Raw genomic sequence first — 20511 nt, 5'->3', positions numbered from 1 at the left:
TTTCTTGCCCTTGGCTGGAAATGGTTTCCAAGATCAGTTCCTCCAAAACCTCAGGGATCACGGTCAGGTTGACTGGCGTGCAGTGAGTTGTCTGAGTATTCCTTTCCATCCTTCTTGAAGATCGGAGACATTTGCTTTCCTCCGGCCTTCAGACACCTCTCCCAGTCACCACAGTAACATCAATCAGCTCTCCCAGCACTCATGAGCGTTCCATGGGGGCCTGTGGACCCTTGGGTTAGTATTCTCTAACCAAACCTCTTTCACCAAAGGTACATCTTCCTTGATCCAATCCTTTCCCTGGCCTCCATAGTGTGGAGTACCTTAAGGCTCGTGTTGCTAGGTAAGACTGAGGCAATAAAGGCATTTATACCTCAGGCTTTTTCATGCCCTGTTTCACCAGGACATCTGTCCCATTTACTAACGCCACTGACCTCAGTATCTCTCCACAGTTCCACAGAGTTTGTGAGAAAAATTGCTCAGTGCTCAGTCTTGGTGTTCAGCCGATTGAGATACATCCCTAGTAGAACCCATCTCTAGGCAAAACATTAACACTGCTGGCTTTTTGAAGAAAGTGCAGTTATGAATTCTACAATCTTGTACCATTTTCGAAATGTTATCTCAATGCTAATTTTTTTTAGTAGCTTGGTGACCAGTAAGTTCACAAAGAGTCTCCTAGGCAGTTGCAAAGTCAGGAAAAAAACATGTAAGTGACTTTGTAAGACATAGGAAGTATAAAAAGAACAACAAACCATGCAACACACAGACAACCTCTGCAGAAACCAAACCCCAACCACCATTTCTCTATCACTAGAAGTTTTTGCTATTTTCTTGAAACTCATCTGCAAACGTCCAAAATGTTTATGTGTTCTTAATATATATTCTGAAATAATGACTGCTTTACCTTCATGCTTTTCAAATTCTGCTTGAATTTGTGCAAACAGAGCTTCCAGTTTCTTCTGCTGATTCTCTGCATGCTTGGCAGCTTCCCTTTCTTCAGCTCGGCTGTTACGAAACACGTATGAGCCAGCTGATGTCTTTTCCATCCACTGAAATACAAAATTTCAAAAAAAAAAACCAAAAAACACCTTTTTAAAAAAATTTTTTTTAACCTAATTTAGGTTTTTTTCAATAATCACTGTTAAGCAAAAGGCTTTTAGAAGTGAACAAGTTCATAAGTTCTGTTAGTGTAACAAATAGAAAACAAAAAAAACAATAGCATTGGCTGGTAAATCTTCTCTTAAATTTATAGAGACAGAACTGAGTTGAAGTCAAACCTGTGTGATTTAACAGCTGAAGAAACCATAGATAATAATAATAGGCATCAGTTACGCAATTTAGAAGATAGCTGAATTCAATCTGTAGATACATTTAGATATAAAGCAAACGCAGAGCTCAAAAAATACACCAGAACTGCATTTTACTTGATTTGTGTTTCATCACTGACTGTACTGCTGAAGCATGCTAGATTAGATGCTGCAAAAGAGCTGTGATACTGTTCTGCAGCCACCCTTAAATGTTTTCTGCTTGAAGTGGTTCCACAGGATAACAGCTTTCTTCAGCATCCTACCAAAACTCACATGCTTTAACGCAGTCAGTGCATGGTTTGAGGAGACAGGTGAGCCAAACACAGGAGGCCACTGCTGGTGAAAATGGTCTCTCTTTGCTTTTCCTCTCCCTTGCACTGGCTCTAGTCCTTATCTGTCTACCAGATCACATTAGTTTGCTAATTAAACAGCTGTTTGAGGGTGTTTTTTTTTTTTGTGGGGCTGCTTTTTTTGTTTTTGCCTTCTTACTCCAGATTTTGCGAACTAAACCAGCTGTGGGACAGCAGCCAGGTCAGCTCCAGGGCACACAGAAGCAGCAAGACAGTATAGAGCAGGAGAAGGAAGGCTGAAGGACTGATTGTTATGAGACAGTGAACTATTGAAATAGCTGTGTGCCTAATACATCGTGCGTTATTTAGTCCGACAGCTTTAAGTACAGTTCTTGTGTCAAGGGGTGCAGCAGTCACAAATCAAAGGGAGACAGACAGCCCAAATCTTCCTATAATTTGGTATGACTGAGCAAGATTCTCAGTGTTTTAAAAGAAATCTGTATCAGCTTGTCATTCTCTGGAGACAGTGAAAAACGAAGCACCACTTTTCTCCCCAAACTGGAAGCCATTAGCTGTGATAGCATTAAGAGATTACAGCTGCCTTTCTGGGACCAAAATAAATATTAGTTCTACCAGAATGTTGTCCATGTCAGTGTTGCAATTCCCTCCATTTAAATAATAATTTAAATATCAAGCTAATTATTCAAGCCAAATATTGCTTTATCCTTTATATTATCCTTTGTGGACTTCATTCTATATCCATCAGTAGTGATAAAACATTTCAGAAATCAAACAACATAGAAAATGCTACAGGCATATATCAGGTGTATCATTCTCTGAGAAAAGATAACAAAATCTGCAAGCTGTATCTCAGCTAACCTGGTAGCATGAAGAGGACTACTTAGCGTGAAAAATACAGTTTCTTTTTTCAGTTGGGCAGTTATAAAAAGCAAGTAGTTACCAACTGCTATCCACACAAACTCTAAATACGGTCAGATTCTATCTAAAACATCTTCATTCTATTTTATACAATATTCCCTTCGTAATGTCAGTAGTATTTCAAACAATAGATCTTACTCAATATAGCCAGCTACATTTAAAAAAGAATCTTACTAATGATTACACAACATTTAACTTCGCTGCAGAGATATGTTAGTAAGAGGAACAAACATATTTCACATTTCTACTCAGAGCTAAAACTCCTCATGTTTTTTCCTCCTTTAAAACAAACTCTGCCTTTTAGATTACACAAAAAAAGTTCAGTAATTTCTGGCTCTTTGAGCTGAACCAGAAGACACTGAGTGAACAGGATACACCACTTGTGAAAAATTAAAAACATTCACACTGCCAGTCAATTCTTCTCCAGCTGCACATGATACAATCTCTTACATTTTTTGTCTGTCCACATTATGTCACATTTGAGGAATGATAAAGCAACCAGCCATTAGATAACAAATCTAATAGAACCTGTCAGATTCATCAAATACTTGTACCATACCTGAATAGGATAAGTTCTTTGGATAACCACATCAATGCAGCCCACTGCACCACCCTCACTGTAAAGCGATGACAGAGGCAAAGGAAAAGGCCTGGGGTCCCGATGAAATCCCAGCTTTGTGTACCACCGTGCGCACCGCGTGCTGTTGGCTGCAATCTGAACACATGAAGTGCTGAATAAACTGGCATGGATGGGTCAAAAGGAACTCCAGCTTATGAGATTTAAATTAATGGCTATTTTTACACTGACCTCTCTCATTTTTACATCGGAACATACTGGATTTTAATTTCAGGACTTCTTTTTGCATTGAAAAGCTAATTTTAAACAAGTACTAAAAGTCTCATGAGTTCTAATTATCTAGGAAACGAGCACCTCTGAGATACACCATTCTCTTATACAAGAGGAGAAGCATTTTTATGCTGCAACTTCAGAGAGCACTTTGATAACCCTCAAACAAGTTAAGTCTTCCCTACCCAAGCCCATCCTCCCACAAGCTGTTTTCGCCCTACATTCTCCCTCACCTTACACTTTATTTGTGATGGATGAGTATTTTCCTCAACCTAATGCTTAACCATACTAGGAAGCTGAAACTGACAAAACGTGCAACAAAATTGAACAGAATCTTATATAACTTAAAAGAAAAAAAGTACTTGTATACTACTGATTTTTTGATACTATTAACTTCTCTTCCAACTCTACTGACTAGTATGCATTAACTACCTCGTGTCTTACAAACTGGGTTATTAAAATCCAGACAAAAACTTTTATGTTTACAAAAGCCCATCCAGTTTACAGCATGGCTCAAATAAATAGCATATTACATCTTTCAGGCATATCCAATCAAGCTGAACTTAGTATTTTGGTTTACCTTTAGCATAAGGGAATCTGGGGCTTCCAGTGGCGTACATCCATTTGGAGAGCCAGTAAGTTCTGCTCCATGCACTATGATCTTCTGACCAACAGCCAGCCTTCTTCTATGTAAGAAAGCTTTGAGGGGTGGATCCAGAAGAGCTCTAATCCCATACCAGCCATCAGTAACTTCAATTATTGCTGCTGCTTTTTCACATTCCGTACTGTTATTACTATTACTAGGAGATACAGCGGCGTTTAGTGATAGGATTTTAGAAATACACAGCACAAGTGTTTTACCTGCTGCATCATCTCTCTCTGTTATTTTTTTGATTGCTGATCTCTTACTTTTATCGATTTCCAAGTCATACCTACAAAAAATGGATTCGTGACACTAACATAGGAAACAAAATCCATCACGTCGTTTTCCCATGAAATGAACTGTTGCAAACTATTATTTAATCCAGTGATTAAGTGCCAGTGAAGAAAAATTGAAGTTATCTAAACATTCTCAGAGAACATGCGCTATTACTTCTAATACAGACTATTTCAACAATTCCAACATTGTGATAAATACTAAATGCGACATAGAGACTATAAAATATCATGAGCTACAAAAGCACACAATCTCAAAACTACAACTCCAGGTATGTTTCTACACACTTACCTATATTTCAACTGCAACAGCACTGTTTCTGGTGTCAAACATCTGTTAGCAAATTTGTGTGGAAAAGACACTTCCATGGCTGCCAGCTTCCATACAATCCACCTATAATGATTGTAAACCCAGGCCTCTGTTATTAGCTTGGGATCCACACCGGGAGTATCGCAGAGAGCCCTGCAGATAAAAAGTTAACAAAGTAATCTGAAGTCCGTTGCCAGTTTTGCCTATTTTTCCCTAGCACTGCATTCAGCTTATGCACACAGGTAACATTAACAAAGGAATGTTTATTACAGAGTAAACAAGAAGGTTACATTCCATGGTTTGGTGTGGTTATTGTCTAAATACTGTTTTGCCCTTAAAAGCTTTGGCAGCATGCATGCATATACACGCATGCATTCTTGAAACAGACCCTGGAGCCTACCAATAGCTCCAGGGGCAGGCCTTCTCTCATTCCTGTATTTATGCTCATAGCACAGAAGGACAGAGGTGTGCTCTACTCTCTTTCAGCCCTGGAATGTCCCTTGCTTGTTTCACTGGATCCCCAACAACACACTTCACTGCTACTGAAGTATTTCCTTCTCTCCATGCAATGGCTTAAGCAGAGCTTTATATGGCATTGATTTCAAGGTGTACCACCATGAACTGTGCTAGTTGGCTTGGAAAACTGTCTTTTCCAACTGTGCCAGTCACTAGGAAGTTCATTTCACTGAAGGAGAAGGAATTAGACAAGTCATTCAAATAAGCCATTAAACTGATCAGCACAGTCCAACTAAAAAGTGACTTCCAACCTGCCAGAAAGGCTCAAGATTTTAAGGAATGGTGTTGTGGTTGGATGAGGAAAAGAAGCAATTTAGTAGGTGAATATACAGGAAGTTAAGGAGTAGGTATGACTATAAAATTAATTATCAAGGTGGAAGAGATGGGCAGTCTTAAACTTTAGGAGATACCCTGATCTTCTATAAAGAATGATGCAATTCAGGAATTGAAGACAGAATTCAGCCCAAGGTTAAGATTCTAAATACTTATGACTAAATAAAGGCATGTGGAAGTTGATGGAGATCCAGTTAATATATTTAAAAGAATAAAGAGACTGATTCAGCTGAGCAATCAGTGAATATTTATTCTCAACTATATGTTTTAACATACAGCAAACCCAGAAAAGATACAGGAACTGAAGGCAGTGCTTGTGGAACAGCCTCTACTAATTGTTTGCTGAAGGGTCAGATCCACACTGATACCCAGAGAGGCTCTGACATCAAAAATGCCTTAGCTGTTCTGCTGTAAGTGGTACACTGGTGGTTTCTCTTTTCTATTTCTGAAAAAGGAATGTGGGGAAAGCCTTCCATTAGATGGATTAGATGACCTGAGCACAGAACCAGGAGTACCTGTGGAAAGGATAAAGACAAGCTTCCTCTGGAACAAGAAGTTGGACTACTTCAAGTTTTAGTGTATCTAATAATAACCTGTTTTGTGCAAATGCTTTAATGTCTTTCCCATTCACAAGAAAGCAGTGTAAAAATAATTGAGATTACCTCCAACATGACCAAGCACTGATTGCAAGAACAGTAATCCAGAGCTGGGTGCATTGCTCCCAGAGTTCTACTGCTTCATGACAAAATCTCACATCTCCTATTAATTTTCAGTGGTGTTACTTGTTGGTAAAATAAAAATAGCAATTTTCACATGAGAAAAGAACAACCAGAGCACTTTCTAAAATGCATGCAACTCGAGAACATTCATGTGTAGGTGAGCAATCCTGCGCTAACTGTACACAGACAACCATCCCAGCCGCTCTTTTATCCACCCAGTATAAATGCTACCTAGCAAGGTATGCCCACCTAACATTCAACACTCATGCCACCACTGGGGAGAAAATGCTGAATTTGGGACTGTATTGCTGGTATCAGAACACTTGCCAAAGGAGGAAGAACAGCAAGCCACAAGTTAGGTCAAGTTCTGCATGCTCTGCTGCAAGTGACTATTTCAGCGTGTATGACTACATGCTTCACAGCTGCCAACGGAACAGCAAGACCATGGCGATGCCACAGGATGCAGAATGGATCTGTAGGTAGATCAGCTTTGCCTTATAGCATTTGGAATAACCACAATATGCTTTAAGGACTAAGACTTTAGAAATTGCAGAGCTGATATTAATAAAGGGACCAAAGTTTTTCAGTGCTTTCACTAATAATCCAGATGATAGCAGCAAGTTTGCAGATGACTGCATTTGGAGGAAGTGATTGATAAGTTGGAGGGCAATGCAGGGATTTGCTATTTAAAGGGACTAGGATGAGCTGGAGAAACATGCTCATGGAGATTTCATGAAATTCAATAAGAGCAAAGTCTTGCATCTGCAGTGGAATAACCCCATGCAACACTAACAGACCAGTGCTGACTCTAAGAGACAGCTTTGCAGAAAAAGATCCAGGGTCCCAGTGAACCACATGATGACTGGGAGGCAGCAGGTGTCCTTGCAGTAAAGAAATATGGCCATGTTCTGGGCTATTAAGGGTGAAGCCCGAAAGGGAGTGATCCTTTGCCTCTCTTTGGCACTTGATGGACTACACCTGAATGAAGTGACTACACCTGAATGAAGTACTGCACCCAGTTCTGGGTTCACCTGGACAAAGATGCTGGTATACTAGAAGAGCAAACCCACCAAGATTAGAACCGTTGTACTCTCAGAGGCTGAGCACAGGACACACAAGGAAAGGCTAGGAAAGCTGGGTTTGGATTTAAGAGAGAAGTTAAAGACTTTGTTGCTGCCTGTAACTGCGTGATCAGAGAATTCACAGAAGGCAGGCATGGACTCTTCTCAGAAGCACATGACAACAGGATGAGAGGCAACAGACAAGTTGGAAGATGCAAAATTCCAATTGCAGATAAAAGGCTTTTTCTAAACCATGAGCATCAGCTGGCATGGGCGATCCAGAGAGGCCGTCACTGAAGGTATTCAAGACTCAGTCAGTCAAGTCCCGATTAATTAGTCTAATTGAAGAGGCTACATTAGTCCACACAGCAAATTTACAAACCTACAATACCTTCATTTAAACCAGTAAGAGTTGTACTGAAAATGCAGTCAAAATGTAGTGAGTGTTTGACTTCTTCTAGGGGATATGAGTATCACAACCAATGAATCCCATATTTGCCTCAAGTTTATAAGTAATAATACCTGTAAAATTCCTTTTTTCCAGCCTTTCCCTCATCTGTAGGTATCAGCCATCCTCCATCAGCAAGCTGTATCCCATTTCCTGCTAACAAATACTCCTTACTGAAAAATTCTTCGATGAGAAAATGAAATGATTCTGCATTTGTGCTGTTAACTTGTATGCAATGTTTTGAAACACCGTATGCGTAAAGCTGAAAAAAAAGATGAAAAGGACAAAATAATGACAATACAGTTGAATTCTACTAAGATCTTTTATATGTAATGCTATTTAAACTCCCCTGAAATACCTCCCTGATCTTGGGAGACCTTTTGTATGACCATTTTATACGCAATCCAAGAAGAATGGAGGAACTCATGCAAATTATTTAGCAGAAAATCACACTGTACTTTAAAAAAACACTGTACCAAAAGGTTTTTGATATTGACTTATCTGAGCTTGAATTTTAACCTTGTGTTATCTAAAGACAGCTCTTCCTAGGGATTAGAAGTTGCTAGTAACTACCACTGGTTCATTTTTTTCCTTGTTTGATCTTTCTCTCATTTGATTCTAACACTACAGAGATGCTTATGATCCGTATTATCTGCAATACCTCTTAGCTGTGGATATTCAGAAGTATTTTAAAACTGTAGCAGCTGTTTTAAGAGTTACTGCAAATACTTATCTCAAAACTGAAGATACGCAGTTTTTTTGTTTTCTAGTTTTAAGGAACTCACTCCTTCAAAGACATAGCGAAAAGGTATCATCAACACATATACCTTCTCTGTAGAATGAAAACAGGGTGTTTCTTCTTCTACTGCAGTCTTCAAAGAGATTCTGTTTCTTGCAGATGTTTTAATGATGTAAAGGCTGCCTGGCTGTGGGCTAACATTTTGCCTATATTTCTTTTTAATTCTCATTTCCTGTAGATCTCTAGCACAGTGGAGATTTGCCATCATGTTGCTTGTAACTGCAAAGAAAAGAAATTCATCAAAACCCTCTTACAGTACGTACCAAATTAAGAGATGCAGTCATACAAGTAGATTCAGAGAAGCAAGAGAAAGTCAGACAGCTAAAGATGTGAACTGTTTCCTCTGAAAAGACTGAATCAACCACTTGCATGGCTGGGCCTACACTTTCACTAGAAAGCAGCATGAACAAAGCTTCTATAAAAGTGAGCGAAGTATAGCAAGGTTAGTCTTCAGACTCCTTAGAATATCTTAAGTATATCAAATCAAATATCAGATGAAATATAAACTATTTTAAAACTTGTTACTGAAACACAGTGTGCGAAAACAATTTTTCCACATTCTGTATAAACTCTGGTTAGCATTCTGATAATTAGCATTCACAACAGGTAAGTGATGGAAATCTGAAAATACCTAAATTGTCATTTTCTGCGTCAGTGACCACAGCATGCAGGATGCAGGACTGGTGATCCTGAGCTTCAGCACTATTTTGTTCAACTGGGATTTGATTTAATTCCCTCTGCTCCGTCACACTGTTTGCGATTGGTGAGTGACATCTCTTGCTGCTGCCTTGTTCAGCTGTAGAAAGCGTCAGCTTGGTTTTGAAGGGCGGAACAAAAGTTTTAACAGCTTTGCCTGGCTTGCACAAACTTCTTGTTTCCTCACTCTCTTTGGCCATGGCCTTACGTGGAGTAAAAAGTCCTGAAGCACCACCTGAAGACTGCCGTAGGGCACAGTGCTGAAAAACAGCAGGTATAGATTTAAATCCTTTCGAGTCTTGAGCAGGGAGAGTAAGTGTAGGGTTCCTGACTTCTTGGCGTTCCTTAGTAGTCCTGCAGATGAAAACATGATATAGGCTTCAGCATGTTGACAAAAATGCCTGTCAATTTCAACAGTCTTAATTTAGTAATGTAACTGTCAACACCAGATTGATAAAAAGACAAGTTTTTAGTCTTTTAATTTTTTGAAAAATTGAATGCTTAATTTGTTTCTAATAAAAAAATAAAAGTGTAAACTTTGCTCCTCATCTCATCAGTCTACTGCACCAACATGTGTTGCATGGTCATTTCACACGTTTATTTTGAAATAAAATTATTAATCTTTAAGAAAACTGGGTTTCAAATTGCTATTGTATGTTTTTTTTTTAAAGTTACAAGAACTTGCAGGAAATTACATTAGAAAAACTCTACAATACATTAAAAGTTTCTCACCCAAAAGGTTGACAAGTTACTGGTTTTAAAGGAACATGATACATAAATTTTCTTCTGTCTTTGAAAATGCCTGTAAGGTAATTAGAAAAAAAAAGTTAGAAGTGATACATTGCATGGATGGATATTTACAGCACATTTCTTCTATATTCATGTTACAAACGCAGACATTGCCAGATTGGATTTAAACAGATTTGTTACATTTAGTAATATAAACCCCACAAAGAAAGAAAAAGCAGTTGTCTTCAATATGACTGAATCTGACAAAAAACGAGGTACAGATCTGTCTCATAATCTGACTGCCACTAGAAATAATATTTCTATTTACCATCTCAGTGACTAGCTTCCTTCAGGATGCGAGCTGTTTTGCTAATATTTGTTTGATATAAGCAATATAATTACCCTGACAAAGCAAAGGATAATACAGATTGTTACAGACTGGTGGAAGACCTTTAAAAGAGATGCTTAAAAAAAAAATGGAAGTGAAGGCACAAGAAATCAGGCATTGGAAGACTTCCACGGGCTCTCAAGAAATTTGACTGTGGGTAAAAGCAAGGAAAATAACAGAATTGTCACTAGTCTAGTGACAGGTCCTTGTACATTCTATCATCAATGCAAAATTCACTTCCAAGGCACAAAAGTTAGTAATCATATGTTGTCCAGTATACCTGATAAATTATGACGTTAGCCCCACTGATTTTTATTTTATATTTTTCTTAAAGATTCTTCTCTCTTGAGAACAACTGACTGTGGGATATCTTGGGAAAGATAACATTCAACCACATGCCATGTTTTTTGACAAAAAAATTTAAAAAGTATCTTCCCTTGTCAGTTTGTCGGGCACTGAGTATGAGTGGACAGGTGGTCATTTGAAGAAACTGTAAGTGCAGAATTAATTCCAACACATCAGGGGTCACACACAAGTTAAGTTTTATTTCAGGTTCTTGGCAGTGAAAACACAGATTGAAAACCAATTATTAACTGAAGCCCTCTCTAATTAAGCCTCGGTTTTTCTTCATACTAGCTGCACTCAGATCTAAAAGATAAATCACCATAGTGCTGAACTCCCAAAAGCCCTCATTTGTAAGCGTGCAAGATGTTTTAGCCTCCTGAAATGGAAACGTTTAACATGTATTTGATTCCAGGCAGGCTTCCCATTCAATTTCGAACTCATTTAGCAACTTTAAAAAACATCAACAACAACAAAAAAAACAAACAACTATATTTGCAATAGAAAAGGGCACGTTTGCACAGAACTTCTCTTTCAGACTTTCTAAGGATGTGCTTATCTCCCTATTACCAACAGATCTAAATCACAGATCTAAATCTAAATCAGTCAGCCTGGAATTCAAACTCGTTTGTTGGATGCCCTTGGGATTCTAAGAGGAATTTTCAGATGACAAGTCACAGCTACAAGATGCCACATGTTCCTGAAGCCACAGGCAGGACTGTTCTAGAAATTAGAACTGCTTTCATTTGTTCCACCAGAGTAACACTGTTAAGATTCTGCTGCAGGGTAGGGTAATATTTATGTATGAAGGGTATAAAATTATTATCTGGCAATAACTTACAAATTCCATTAAAAACTTATTAATTTCTTGCTTAGAACAAATTTAGCAGCATGCATGAAAATATTATGCTGTTTCTTTTTTTTCCCCTGTATCTGATGCAGTGAAAGAAAACATTCACCATTTAAGTACAACTCTCATTTCAACTTTCTCCTTAAAACTTTAGATAATATTTTGAAGCACTTTATTTAAAGTAGTAATTCTCACTTGCAAAAGTAGTCCATATATAATTCCATTTTGAGTAACAAGATGTAGAATGTACCTCCTTAAAGGGACAATAAAGGCAGACCAAAACAGGACCAAATATCTGACAAAAGTAACATTAGTAGACATTTAGCATTAGTAGACATATAGCACCACTGCTTCAAAGGATGTGTCATTCACTTAGAGAAAGAAATAGGAAGATTATGCTTTTAAATTGCTGCACTGAGCAATGCAGGTCATTACCTAGGTAAGAGAGCAGCTGGCTGAGGCAATTAAAAATGGAAGTGACAGCAATGAGATGCAAGAAATTTTCACAGAACTACCCAGCAATACTACAGTACTCTGTGTGTGAAACGGAGATCTTCTGTAACATCAAACCAATCCACCCAAAGTGGATTCTTTTACATGTTGTATCATTTTCAAGGCTTCAAAATCAGCAGCTGTAAATAGAGACCTCTCATCTCAGGCTGCTTGGCAATAATCCCTAGCTGCACAAGCTTTTCTGATTTACTACGTGCACACTGCTACTGAATGCAATGCATGCATTCAACAGCATGCAATGCTTCAAAAGAACAAGCTCCCTGAAAAACACAGCTTATCCCATAAGCAAAAGCAGCATCCAGTCACACTACCCTAGCACAACAATCGTAACGAGCTCCCAAAGAGCATCACCTCAAACTTTTAAGCCTTAATTTTCATTTTCCAGAGTCTCCAGATCATCTGGTACGAAAGAGCATCCGTAACACAGCTATCAGCAAGCATATTCTGCACTAACTATTGTAAGATAAAATCATCAGTACCTTCTTATTTACCTGTAGATAGAAATTTTGATTGAAAATTCACAGATGAGTAAAACACATTCCTCTTACTGAAGCCAGTAACAGTGAGCTTTACTTCTGTGAGAAACTGGATGAATTCCTACCATGACGGAAATTAAACAGGTTTCTTGCAAAAGCAGTGCAGCTTAATGCATTTAGATACCACATGGCATGCTGTTAATTCATGACTTCAAGTCTGCAGGGACATCACCATAGCAGTTTCCCTGAATTTTCATGACTGTAGTGATAAAAGAATCACTCAAGCAATCACTTTCTGTTAGTTAACTGGAAACTAAAGAATTTTAAAGGTAAAGTGAGATTACTGCTTAGAACATAAGAACACCAGGATTACCATCAGGAGTGCTTTTCAAAGGTTTCAAAGATTTGGGGGGAATCTCCATCTTCTCAAATTCAAGCAGTAGCTGTCTTTTAATTGGAGGTTCTCCTAGGATAAAAACAGGGATGTTTCTATTAAATTCAGTTTCTTGCCAATACTGTACAACTTAACTAAATTGCTAAATACAACACTGAAGAAGTCATAGCAAACAGAATTAGCAAGTTTTTGGATGATTTTAACATCCTTTTCCAATACAGAGCTAGTTAGTTCAGCACGCTTTGCAAAGTTTTGTTCTGCACAGGAAGAAGCTTGTATGGTGCTATCATGAATGGTTTCAAGACTACGTATAAGGCAGCCTGTGTCAGACTATTCTCTAATCAGTAGGTCTGTTCCCTCTAGATTACAGTTCAGCTGTGGCGTGGGCTGACTGGGGTTGGCCTGACATACTCTCATGTACCTTTTTATGCCTGCCCACACTTTCTTGCATTAGTCTTCTCAACACTTGCACCTGAGCTTGTGCACCTATACGAGTCTATGGTGACCTACTTCCAATTAAGAAAATCAATGCTAAATGCAAAATCACAACACCCTATTATTATTGAATCAAACAGACATAAGACATAGACCTACCAAGTGAGTCTTTTTCTTCCAAGTATCTCTTCCCAAAGGGCTTATTTTGAAGGTTATCTGACATTTTGCCAACGAAGGACTGTGCAGACTTAACCTGGACTCTAGAATCTGAAAGATCATCTTCCATAAAAGCTTTTGTACTTTCTACAGCCTCTGTTTTCAAGTAGCCTTTTGGAGTTTGGAAAATGTTTATTTCTGCTTTAGATGTAGCACTGCATAAATCTGATTCAGCTTCTGTTTTCACCCCCAGATTCAGCTCTCCTTTTCTAAAAAGTCTGGTCTCTTCTTGCTCAAAGCTATTTTTAAAGGGCGCTGACTGGCTGTTTCTCTTACTATGTGATACACACTCAGTAATTTTGACATGGTGAGTGCTTGGAAAGGACTTGATTCCTTCAGGGTGAATGCTTTTCAAGTCAAGCTCCTCACTGCAGCTTTTTTCAGTTTTGGATTCTGAAATTACTTTACCAGTTAAATATTCTACATGTTGACCACTCTCTTTAATTTCACGAAGTTCATCTGTAACACCAAGCTCATTGCTTAAGAGGTCATCTGCTTCCTTTAAAATTGCCTTTGCTTTCCGATAGGCACTTTCAGAGATGGTCACTTGCTTTCCACTAGCAGTGCTGAACCCCAAAGCAGGACTTGAAATCTTATCAGTGCTGGCATTCTCCTTCCCTCTTGGCAGTGCTAGCTGCATTTCTCTAGGTAATATTTCATCACGGTTTCTGGATTTTTCAACATCTTCAAGCAAATGTGCATCTTGCAGCTCTGGTGAATGGCTACCTTCCATTTCAGAAAAGAGCTGCCTAGCTTTCTTTAGCGACTCTTCTGACAGTTGCACAGGCTTCCCACTTGCTGTACTGAAAAATCCAAGGCTGCCTGAAGGCCCTGACTGCTTATTAGGCACAGGCAAAAGTCCTAAAAGCTTACTCTTCTGCTCAAAGCATTGCATCTGAGAATCTTGAACAGAATCTGCATCTGCAGACATGTTTGCACCTTGGAGATTGTTTTCAATAAGATTCCCATTTCCATTAATAAAATGAGATGCAGCCAAATTCATCTCACTTTTTGTAGTGTCTAATGTAGCAAAACCAGGACCCCCAGCATAAATGCTGAAAGATGAATTTCCAGCAATTTCTGTTTGATTAGTTCCTGATTTAGTCTCAATTTCAGATTTTACATATTCATCATAGTCTGTTCGAAACATTTGTCTGATGCTTGCTAATGCACTTTCTGAAACAGAGACTGCTTTACCTTTTGCTGTACTGAACACTTGTTTCAGATCACTCTTTTGACTTTCAGCATTAAGTGATGTTTCTTGTAACCAGATTCGATTAGTCCCATCTTCAGGAAGATCGACTTCAGGCTGTTCTTGGTGAGCATTATCTGCAGTATTTGTGAAGCAGTCTGTATTAGAACAAGGTTCATTTAAACGTTTTAAGCCATTCTCTTGACTGCCACAGTGCAGATAAGGTGAGGAACTTTTTGGAACACCACCATGAGGTAAGAGGAGGGACTGACTAGATTTGCAACTATCCTCAGCAGATACAGCCTTAATAATACCACCAGGCACAGAATTATCTGCAAGGTCACTTGACACCTTTGTTAAATGCACAGATGTAGCACACTTCAGAGGAAAGTCAGGTTTGCTTTCTGAATTATCCCTCTTTTCTGCTGAGTGTTCCACATCTCTCTCTGCAAACAATTTTCTATCTTCAAACAAAAGAGTTCTACTTAAAGAATTGCTCCCATGTCCAGGAAGAGATTTTAATTCTGACTTTCCAGGTCTGACATAAGATTCCTTATTTGCACACGGAGCTGCCAAATTTTTTTCACATTCTTCATCCACGTTAATAAATGCACCCACTTTAATGCTGTCATGATTAACAGCTTCTTTAATGGGACTCCCCTCTACTGCCTGCTTTAGTCGGTCCCCAGATTCTTCAGGGATAAGCTTATCTTTAAAATTAAGTACATCTGCATCATGTTGAGCAACACCATCCATACATATGCCACAGTCTTTAACATAGCTTTTATTACGTTTCCTTAAGTGGTCCTCAAAATAATCATTATCATCTTTTCCTACATCAACATTATTTTCTGAAAAAAACTGTTCAGCTTTAGCCAAAAATCCATCAGCGATGGCTATTTTCTTGCCACTAGCAGTATGGAAACCAGTCAGATAAGTTCCTTTAACTTTGTTTTTTTCAACATCCACCTCTTGCTCGGAAAGTACTCGATGATGTTGGTAAGAGCCTATTTTAATCCCACTTTCATTCACAAACAGGTTCTTATGTCTGGAGTCTTCTCCTTTCACATTGACACTATTTGTCTTTTGTTTTCTAGAGTTCTCTGAAACATCTGTATCTCTTTCCCCACATTGTACATTGAGATCACGTAGAGAACTACACAAAGATGAGTCAGAAATGGATACAGCATCAGAATCTGCAGCTTGACAGTTTAGCAGCAAGTGTTCATCTTCCTGCCTTCTGTCTTCTTTCTGATTAGGGGACAGGTTTTCCATTTCATCTGAAACACTTAAACCATGTTCTTCTGCACTGTTATTATCACCTAGACACATCAGATACGAAGCGTCTTCTTGCAAACAACCTTCAACTTGGCTGTCTCCTCGATTCAGAAACTGATTAGAATTTTTACAGTTCTGGTGAGGTTTTTTAAAGGATAATGGACTGCTTCTCATTCCAGAGGCAGAACATCTAGCATTAGTGCAATTGAAATCAACATTTTCATTATCACTTAATATTTCTGTCCAGTTTTCTGTATTTTCCTTACATGGGGTACTAATATCTTCCGCATATTCTTTCTCTGAACGGTGGGAAATGGGACCTATGCTTCTTATGTTTGGAACACAAAATACACCTCCTTCACTTTCTTTTGTCTGGCATCCGACAAAATTCCAGTTAGAAGACACATGCCCATCTGAATTGCAGCATCCAGTAGTAGTTTCAGAAGATTTAAACAAAAAGCTATTATCATCCAAGTCCTTGAAAAGCTCTGCAGACCTGGTCAAAGCTGCCTTAGAAATATTTATTTTTTTACCTCCAGCTGAAATAAATCCTACAAAATTAGAAAAGCTGGCCTGTAAAGGTACCGGACAGCTCTCATGGCTGGATATTCCACTTTCATTTCTGTCCAAGTTAGTAGAAGTAACTTTTTTTTTATTTTTATGGAAAACCACTGTGTTTTCTTTTTCATATTCTACCATTTTACATTCATTTTCATTTTTCAACTTACTGCAGTACTCGTCACTTATTACATGATTTTCAGATTTAAGAGTGCTATAGAAATTAATATCTTCCCCTGCTTCAGAAGCATTTTCCACATTTGTTGCTCCAAATTGCTGAACATGATTTTGTATCGTGTTACTTTGCTTTCGAAATTGTGTGAACTCAAACTGGCTACCTGTTTCTTCCAAGATATTAGAAAGTTCAGCAATTTCAGCTTCTTGGCTTGCTGTCAAAGACTGAGTTGGTTCTTGCATGGATAGTTGATTTCTAAGCGAGTTTTTACATAAATCAACCTTACGTGGAATATACTGTGTACACCTTGTCTGCAAACCAGATGAAGTACTGCCTGTTTTGCTTTTCAAATCTGAGGAAAATATATTCTGCTTTTGAACTTCATTTGAAAAATTTCTGACTCTTTCCATGGAAGAGGCTTCAAAGCATTCATTTTCAATATCTTTGAACAGCATTTTGCCTTTTGCTATGCTGCTTTCAGAGAATTTAATCTGCTTATTGGAAGCAGTCTGGAAGCCACCAAAGCTCAGATTTGGACTGCACGTGTGAAGATCTCCTGATGATTTCCCTTTATGTTTTAGGTTTTCAATTGGCTTTGTGTTGAAACACACATGTGCTAATTGTCTATCTTCAGAAATTACTTCATTCAAAGAATTATCTATACAATCCAAGAATTCTTCAGCAACCTCTACAGATATATTATTCCAAGTAGCTGCTTCAGAGTTTTCACTGTTCTTAATAGAGAGTGTTTCTTGATTTTCGGCTACATCTTCCTTCCCCCACTGTTTTAAGCCAGTACTATTGTTTTCTAAGCAGTTTCTTTCCAACGGTGCAACTATTTCCCTATATTCACCTGACAGCTCATCTGTAGCACGTCTTTTATCAGCTAATATTTTATTGCAGGAGTTACTACCAACTCTGTTCATGCCAAACTTGATCCGACTCAAAGTATTACTGAACTTGCTGTTTGTCACAAACGCAGTGCCATGGCGCATATCAATCAAGCAATCACTACAACTAGGAAAGGACTGTGGAGGCTGTTCTATAGGGCTCTGAGGTACAGCAGCTTGACTGTTCATTTTAGGACTGATATATGTATCATTCTTGACTTTCCTTAAGCAACAGTCTTCAGGAAACAATCTGGAACACCTTCTTGCCATTAGGTATGCTGAAGTTAGTACCTTATGTTTTATATTTGAAATTCTTCCACTATTTAAACAATCTGTTGTGTCTTCACTCTGAGTATGAGGTGCTTCTAAGCATTTAAATGAGGTAGCAGGTTGATACTCTCTTGCATTTTTCCCTGAGCCACTCAGCTCTTGTTGCTTCAGCCGACTGTTGACAGAATTATCAGAAGAGTTATCCATTGCATCTACCTCCGTAGTAGGAGTGTTGAAATTATTTTCTTTGATATTTGATTGTCTCTCAGCTGAATGCAAGCAGTCTACATGAAAGAGAAAAGATACATTAAACTACCTCGCATTTATTCAAACAAGTGCAAATTCAAATTGTCATACAATATGGCCTATATGATCATTTCTATATATTCATACCATAAATAACACTTTCCTCTTCAAATGTGAACGCCTTGAAAGGATTTGTGATCTATCTTGCCTAATTTTGTTCTGGTAGCCAGTAGAAAAAAGGCTACAGTTAATGCCACCATGAAATAAATAATTAATTGTAATGAAATTTGAAGAGAAGGGCTTCCATTCCTTGTGTCTCAACGCAAGAATATGTTTCAAACTTTACAAAATGGTGGTTCTGTTCCTAATTTTAAGCAATTTTTCTACCAAGAGTAACAATTTCTAAAGATGCATGTCCTTGCTTTCATTAAATATGTATGTATGTTAAATATTTTGTGCTTCCAGAAGAAACAGATAAACAATCTTAAATCCCCTACTTATAGAAAAAAATAATTTTAACATTCTTTTATAACATCTAAGAGACAGGATAGCCCTTGACGCTTTGGATGTCTGAACAGCATTGACAAACATAATTGATGTGCTTCATTAGAATAGTGGCTCACTGTGGAAGTTTCTATTGCAGAAGATAACCTGAGGTGAAAACAGTAAATTAGCACCAGACTATTTGAAAACACTTAGGCTCTTCTGTCACTATGACAGATCAATTCATGCCCTGGTTACTAAAACAGTTGCAGATCTACTTTATCACAAATACAAGGTTTTACACAATTTGAAGTGAAGTATTTACAGAAAAGGTATTTACTAAATGGAGTATCCTCCAAAAATATGCAAAAGCTTAATAACATACCTTGATTACCATCTATGGCCACCTGACAACCTTTAAATTCATGTAAATCAGATTCCAAACGTGTTAACACAGGATTAGCAGGTGATTCAGAGGTTACTTCTTTCTGCACATTTTCTTCCTGATACACTAGAGTATTATTTATTGTATAAATAAATCTCTTGGATTTCTTCCTCAATCTGGATAACATATTTAGGCTTTTAAAGCTAGATTTTCTAAGATTATTTTCACTATTTGTTAAATGTAGGTCACTGCAATTATCTGGAGATGCAGCGCTACGTATAAGAGAGTGAGAAAGAACATCAGTTACCACAGATTTTGAAGTTGCTTTTAAATGCGTGGAAAAGGTGCTGTTGTAGACTACAGAATACTCCATGACATTTGTACTCTCAATTAAAAAAGAACTACAGTTTAAAAAGCTCATTTTAGAAACCTCCTCATGTGCACATCCTTTTACCAACTTTGGACTCACACACGAAGGTTTTACTGGAGTTATTTCTGTCATTGGGTTGTTTTTAGTTATTTTCATATCACTACAATTTTCTGATAAACTGGCACTTGAGAGCTCCTGCGCATCTTCCAAGCCTCCAGTATTCAGTAAAGATGTTTCTACAACATCATCCTTGGTCATTAGTACTGACTTCTCTTCTAAACCTTTCTCTCTACATAAGTCAGACTGCGGAGAGCTACACATAGATGTTTCCAGATGAGTTACATCAAGATCAGACAAGTTCAGCTGAGACCACTGGTTTGATGAAGACAGCACATCTTTCATGAGCTTCTCATTCACAGATGATTTCTGTGTTGTATTATCTTGCAAGTTTCCTGCAATCCTAAGATACTCCAATTCTTTTTCATGCCCTATTAAGAAGCTGTCTTTACTATCTACGATATCTTCATCGGTGTTCCGGAATACAGAATCCTTCACTTCAACACAGCAGCTTTTTTCAGTCCAGTTAGCAGCTTTCACTTCCTGTGAAATGGCAGTCTTTCTTCTCATATGTTGTTCAGAAAGAACGTCACCCTTTCCTTGTGCTTCATCTATTTTTATTTCACATTTCTCTATCGCATCCAGAGCACGTGGCAACAGCAGAAGAGTTCCACTGGATTCAGCAGGCAAGTTGAATGAATTCTCGAAGCTATTCATCTCACCAAATAAACCATCTAACATCTCCAACTCTAAATAGTTGAAAATAGAGAGATTGGGGAGAAAAAAATTACATTTCAGGAAATAACTTAAGAATAGTATTGTACTTACCTGTAAAAATACAACATTCAATTTTATGGTCATTACCTTTATTCAACTCAGGATTCAACTTGGAAAGATAAATATATGTCTTTAAAATAGGTTACTCTTTAATAGCAGCTGTTAAGAGTGAGGAGACAGGAGGCAAATCATGTATGTACAGATGCCCCAGCTGCCTGAAGACTGCAATAGTGATGTGGTGAAAGTCTCCAATATGAAACTGTAATTCAGAACTATTTATCTACTCTAA

The 20511-nt window shown here is 38.0% G+C and overlaps 1 protein-coding gene across 1 annotated transcript in view; it reads right to left on the bottom strand.

Moving 5' to 3' along the window:
- The window catches only part of BRCA2 (BRCA2 DNA repair associated), a 37051-nt gene that overhangs the window by 6439 nt on the left and 10101 nt on the right, over positions 1–20511 (bottom strand). The window contains exons 9-19 of the mRNA XM_042868588.1: positions 19019–20194; positions 13485–18188; positions 12870–12962; positions 9931–10000; positions 9134–9552; positions 8531–8721; positions 7778–7965; positions 4609–4779; positions 3961–4312; positions 3093–3248; positions 902–1046 (exon numbers count right to left, since the gene is read on the bottom strand). Of these exons, the coding sequence (XP_042724522.1) occupies positions 902–1046; positions 3093–3248; positions 3961–4312; positions 4609–4779; positions 7778–7965; positions 8531–8721; positions 9134–9552; positions 9931–10000; positions 12870–12962; positions 13485–18188; positions 19019–20194 (7665 nt within the window). The remainder of the gene's footprint in view (positions 1–901; positions 1047–3092; positions 3249–3960; positions 4313–4608; positions 4780–7777; positions 7966–8530; positions 8722–9133; positions 9553–9930; positions 10001–12869; positions 12963–13484; positions 18189–19018; positions 20195–20511) is intronic.

The sequence above is a fragment of the Lagopus leucura genome, unplaced genomic scaffold (genome assembly GCF_019238085.1).
Source record: "Lagopus leucura isolate 7727_CA_CO unplaced genomic scaffold, USGS_WTPT01 Super-Scaffold_100001, whole genome shotgun sequence".
Classification (NCBI taxonomy): Eukaryota; Metazoa; Chordata; class Aves; order Galliformes; family Phasianidae; genus Lagopus; species Lagopus leucura.
This window is presented reverse-complemented; position numbering and strand designations above follow the sequence as displayed.